Below are 6,128 nucleotides of genomic sequence, written 5' to 3'. Positions count from 1 at the left end.
CTGAATATTAATGTGTGATAGTTAAGTTTGATGGACCTTTCAAAATGGTTCATTATGTACATTAATAAATAAAATTTATCTGCATTTATTTATTAAAACTCCGCTCCACTCAGGAGGAAAACTCATTGCTCCAATATCCCAGACTAGATTCCGCTTCAAAGCCTTGTAGAAACCGATAATAGCTGTATGCTTCCAGAATAAAAATCAACACAGGGAAAAAAAGGAGGTGGATACATATTAAAAGAGTTTTTATATTGTATTTAATTTATTTTTGAAGTAATAATAAGCATAAAGTGACATTTTCCTATCTAAAACATTATAAATGTCTTCCAAATGGATTTAATATTTAAGTGGTCACTAGGTAGTGATAGTAGGTCTCCCGTCAAATGGTTGGTCATATTAAATTCTTCATAGAATCACAGGTACAACACATAATATATTTTAGCAATATAATCATGCAGAAACCTCACTACCGCTTTACAGATTAAATTATAACAATTCAAAACATAAACCTTAAAAACAATTTTAAAATGAATATAAAATGGATTCAAGATCTTTTAACAATAAAATAGGAATGGTCATAACTCCAGCATTGCGGACCCAGCAAATGCAAACGGGTAAACGCGTCATATAAATATTTTTACAATAAACAACATGACAAATTGCACTGATTAATGTAAATAAAGGAAAAATGGACTTGGCATTAAAGATGTTTGTAAAATATATCTAGATCCTGAATCCATTGATCGATGGAGTGGTTTGGGCGCTGCGTCCGCCCCGGAACTATCCACGGATATTTGGTGATGAGGAATAGTGAACTAAGTAGTATAATAGTTAAAAGGATTGTGATGTTACAATATATTTAATACGCATTCACTCGGCTATGCTAGGCATAAACTTATTATTTATTATATTTCCAATGTCTATCAATGATGTCTCATCTAATTGTCATAATAATGGCCTATTATAAAATATTCAAGTATACATATAGGTACTAGGATTCTTACAGTCCGATTGGGCCAAGTTGGAGTTGCAGGGTGCTGGTGATGGATTGCACCGTTCGTACTGGGTTCGTACTTGTACGTACGTCTATACACTTGCCTCAGAGGAGTTCACGCCATAAAAATAAAGTCCTTTATTAACATTAGATAAATCTCAAATAACTGCGATTGTATCTTTAGTATGAGTCTAGGAAGTCTACTTCTTACATAATAGGTAATATCCAACACATGCGCTCCTAAATATGGCATCTTACACCATGATAATATATAATATATGTACTTCATGAAATGGTATTTACAATACAGAGTGAACCTTCATCAGAAATCAACCGGTCAATACAATTGGTTTCCTCATTCACTAAGAGGAGAGTTACATTTTAAAATAGTAATAAAGGATCCGACAATTATATAATCAGAATAGTTCACCGGCGGCTTCTCCGTATAATACAGAATTGTTTATCCTAAAACAGTGTTCATAATATATGTTTATTGCTCGTACTATCAAATGGTAGTACTACAAGATAGCTTAACTTACACTTAGTTCTATATGTAATGTATTGCTTACTTCACATTGCCATTGTCTCCCCTCGTCTCTCGCAACCAACCTTCCAACCACCAAACAACCAACACAACTTCCTTCAAAATAAACATCCAAGATAACCAACTCTCGTTCATCATCGAGGAGGAGATTGCTTCTCATTGCTATTATTAGAAGAGGCTAGACACTCCCGTACATCCAACAGCCGTACGCAGTGCATCTGCACTCAGCCTATCCTTGCGTGGTCATCAGCATAGCTTGTCGTAAATATATTCAAACTTACTAACAATCAAAACAATAAAAGATTATAACAATGAATTCTATTTACAGAGAAATGCAATATTGAGTTTATTGTTTGTAATAAATATGCACATTTCATGATCGCCTGGTGTAAACCTCATAGGGCCTCATGCCTGGGGCCATGTAGCCGTCTATTTTACGGCAGAATAGGTTTGCGCTGGATTGTTGTTCGATGCCACCCAGGAGCTGAATACATCCCTGGAAAGAAAACAAACAAAAAGTTAGATAACATAAAACTTTGCGTTAATGGGTTATTGTAGGGACAATAAATTAAACATTCACATGGACTTATCATAATTAGTCACAATATAGGTATATAGTATACACACAATACTCAAAAGCATTGCATACAAAGCCCCTGTAGAATGTCTTATACCTACAAATATGCAGAAATCTTGAATGTTCCAAGAATTTTATTACTTTGCAATAGAAACTATTTACAGAAAAGAGCCACCTTGTATTGCATATCTTCAAAAGGAACCTATCACATTAAATTTGTATTTTTCACTTCAGTGCAAAAATATATTAACATGGATATATAATTTGTTATAATTTGGGCGCTGTCGTCTGGGTGTTGCGAGTTTGATAGACCTTACATAAATGCTAATTAGGAACATAGACCAGTATGTACATATAAATTAACACAGATAATTGTAGAACAGCTATGTGATGTGATGTACCTGCAGTGGCTAACGACACATTCATTGGAGCAGTACTCGTCCTCCCACTCACTGTTGGCTATGGCCGGATTAGTGCAGCCGTGGCGAATGCACGCTGTTGTGCGCCCTTCCCCATTGCCACTGCTGGATTGCTGGAAACATATAATCATTATCCTATGGAACGTTAGCTACTGTCCAGGACATCACTTGAATACATCACATTACTTCAAGACGCATACATCTAATACAAGACAGATCTAATACAAGGCAAGGCTAAATAGTCACCTGTTGTTGATGTGAAGTCATCATTTGGTGTTGGTTGTGTTGCGCCGCATGCGGGGGAGACTGGTGGGAGGGTAGGCCCATAGGAGGCCCGCCGGGCCCCTGAGGACTCATCATCTGCTGGCCCATGCCTTGTCCCATCTGCTGCTGCTGTTGTCCTTGTCCTTGCTGGGGCATCTGTTGCTGTCCCTGTTGACCCATCTGCTGCTGCTGTCCTTGTTGCTGCATCTGCTGTTGTCCCTGTTGCTGCATTTGTTGTCCTTGTTGCTGTTGCATCTGTTGTCCTTGCACCTGTTGTTGCATCTGCTGGGTTTGCTGGGGCATCTGCTGCCCTTGCTGGGGCATCTGCTGTCCTTGCTGGCTCATCTGCTGGCCCTGTTGGGGCATCTGTTGTCCTTGCTGGCCGGGCTGGCCCATCTGGGGCCCAGGCTGGCCCTGCTGGGGGCCCATCTGCTGGCCCTGTTGCCCCATGGGGGACAGTTGGGGCTGGCCCTGGGGCCCTATGTGCTGGCTCCCTGGTCCGTGGTGTTGAGGGGATTGGTGGGGAGAGCTTAGTGGTTGCAATTGATTTGATTGTGGTTGCTGGAAAAGAAAATTTATTAGTTTCTTGAATGTTACAAATGCATAATTTTATTTATGTTTTATCATCAGGGCAGATATGGAGAAAACGGACACCCCAACATGTCTAAAACAATGGCTCAAGAAAGAGCTACAAAGATTGATATAACTTAATAATGTCGGCTGAGAAACTTGATATTTTCATTTATTTGGATCAAGAAATGTATTTGTACCTGTGCATGGTGCATGTACTGGTTGTGATGGTGGTGGGGCGGGGGGCCCATGTGTCCCATGCCCATCATGGCCATGTGGTGCGGGGGCGACAGCAGCGGCGAGCGCGCGGGGGCCGGCGGGGAGCCACCCTGCGCAGGGTAATGGGGCGGGTAGGGGGCACCGTAAGGCACGCCGCCTCCCCCTGCTGCTGGGGGGCCTCCGTATATTCCACCGCCACCGTCAGGATCACCTCCACCCTGAATAAAAAAAAAATAAAAGTGTTTACATTTTGTTCCAAATAAATGATAAGATAGATAGTAATACAATACAATATAAAATTAGATTGGAACACTGGTTAGTTCTTCCAAAACGTGCCTAATTTCAAGAAAACAAACTTGAGTTCTTCCTACAGTACCTACTATCATCTCACAAATAAAACTGTGGTTAATCCAACTGATAATGTTGCAAGATTCTAACTTTGTTTGAGAAACTTTGTCATTGAGAGGTTAAAGGTTAAGTCTCGTGTCAAACCTTGTTGAATCACAAGATGAGAGATGATTAAAAGAGTAATTTTAAACTTAATAATGCACTTACTAAAACAGATAAAAAAATACTGAAGTAATAAATTTTCGTAAGAAATCACTTCGAGGGCGTTTAACCTTATCTTAGTTTGTCAATGAAATCATGTAGCCCATTTCTATAGATGGAATGGTTTCAAATATCACCTGTTTCGGTAAACATAACCTCAAAAAATCAAATTCAACTAACATGGATAGAAAGAAAGATTTTGACCAGAAAGTCAATTTAATAATGAATTAATTTACCTTAGAGACCAGACTCGCCCTGTAAGCCGCCAGCGCCTTGAGATATTCCTTCTTGGCGGCTTCTGTCTTCTGTTTATAAACCTGTAGAACAATAACACATTGAAACACACCACAAAGTGTTGGGAACTTTGGCTAAAAGCTTAAAAACGATAGTATAAATATCCGGTTAGCAATTTTTATGTTTAACAATGAAAATTGTACAAAAATATAAAAATAAAGTTTATAAATCGAGAAGAAGAGATGCTAAAAACGATAAAATTTAAATACTGACAGTTTAATGTTGCCAATTAGAAAATATTTTATCTCTAGGGATGGGATCAGCATTATCGAACAACGTATTACCTAATATTATCACACAATCGAAATGGTTGAATTATTTCGTAAAACAAAAAACACCAAGCCGATTTTGATGTCGAAAGCAACTTTTTGCTAGCAATAATCGTAACACACTGACTGTATTAATTCTCACGAATGAATTAGAATCGATTAACCAAATACGAGTTGGGCCATGTGTCAGAATAACAGAAGAGTATGTATGTACGAGTGTGAATGAGACAAGGGCAAAAAAACGAAATTCTAAATTAATTTTAGGGATGAAAGGTTCTAGATGGATTGTTATTGCCCGACTTCCTAGTGTAGCGAACTGACCTTTTAACTTAAATACCAGTATATTTTTTACTGTTATACTTAGTTTTAATAGTTAAAATATTTTCAAATTTTTAATTTTTCGGGTCTCGGGAGACGAAAAACGCACCAAATATATGGTATCTGTGTCAAAAAGCCTACTTTTTTCAACCGGCGCTGTATTTTGAATGGGAGCCGAGACGTTTTTTATTCGTAGGATTACTCGCTTTTAACATTGAAGAAAACTAGGTAAAATGTTAGCATCTCGTCACTAATGTTATTGTATTGAACCAAAGTTCAAAAAATACATCCACGATAGCACATGATAAACAATTTACCTGCATTACAACATTTTATCAGTTATAATGTGAATATGGAAAACGGTTGCCAATGCTTGTGTTCTAAATTACCCACAATATATATGTATAAATATATTTTAAAAATATTTTATTTGTTGAGAAAGAAAACTTTATAAACTAAAATACTGTCTCACAATTATTGTAAATATCATTTTTCAATATAGTTGGATAATCAAGAAATGCTCAGAATCCCCGCAATTTCCCAACAAAAAGGTTTTCAACTTCCAAAAAAGTTCTTGAAAATTTTAGAAATTCCGAGTAAATTGTGGAATTCTCCACGAATCGGCAACCTTGACGTGAAAAATTCGGACCATAGATATATTACTCACGTAAACGGTGTGCTTTAATGTGATTGTGGTTTATTCGTTTTTAAATGACGATTTATAAATTCTACAAATAATAATACAGGGTGTCCGGAAACTCGTAGTACAAGCGGGAAACTGGTGAATCTACATCACATTTGGAGTCGATTTTGTGGTATATTTTTTTTTTTATTTGAGCTTTCGTTATCGAGTAAATCGAGTTTGAAGTTGATTTTTTTTTTTTTTTTTTTAATCAAATTCTTATAAATTATTACTGAAGATCAAAGTACCCAACTAATTAAAACTATTTGAAAGTAAAACAAATGAAGAAACTCGGATTTGAAGCATTATTTTGAAATCACCCTTCATTTAACCCGGTGTAATCATAAAATATTTCTGCTCTTCAGGGTTAAAACATCTGTTATTCAACCCTAAACACCAGAAAAAACTTTAACCCTAAAATAGCCG

General features: G+C 37.1%; 1 protein-coding gene across 8 annotated transcripts in view; it reads right to left on the bottom strand.

Annotated features, from left to right (window-relative positions):
• Nucleotides 1-1,366: 1,366 nt before the first annotated feature.
• LOC149421584 (uncharacterized) overlaps nucleotides 1,367-6,128 on the bottom strand; it is a 559,544-nt gene continuing 554,782 nt past the window's right edge. For 6 of the 8 annotated variants that reach the window (XM_089634898.1, XM_089634899.1, XM_089634894.1 and 3 more), the window contains 5 exons: nucleotides 4,376-4,456; nucleotides 3,572-3,808; nucleotides 2,784-3,362; nucleotides 2,520-2,650; nucleotides 1,367-2,037 (listed from right to left, as the gene is read on the bottom strand). In XM_089634898.1, the coding sequence (XP_089491024.1) occupies nucleotides 1,971-2,037; nucleotides 2,520-2,650; nucleotides 2,784-3,362; nucleotides 3,572-3,808; nucleotides 4,376-4,456 (1,095 nt within the window). In that variant the 3' untranslated portion in view covers nucleotides 1,367-1,970. Of the gene's footprint in view, nucleotides 2,038-2,519; nucleotides 2,673-2,783; nucleotides 3,363-3,571; nucleotides 3,809-4,375; nucleotides 4,457-6,128 lie in introns of all 8 variants that reach the window. The other 2 variants (XR_016302537.1, XM_089634897.1) reach the window with 2 other exon arrangements.

The sequence above is a fragment of the Hesperophylax consimilis genome, chromosome 8, assembly GCF_061612785.1.
Source record: "Hesperophylax consimilis isolate HC1 chromosome 8, BYU_Hcon_1.0, whole genome shotgun sequence".
Lineage (NCBI taxonomy): Eukaryota > Metazoa > Arthropoda > Insecta > Trichoptera > Limnephilidae > Hesperophylax > Hesperophylax consimilis.
Note: the sequence above shows the minus strand (reverse complement) of the source record. Positions and strands in the feature narration are given on the sequence as shown.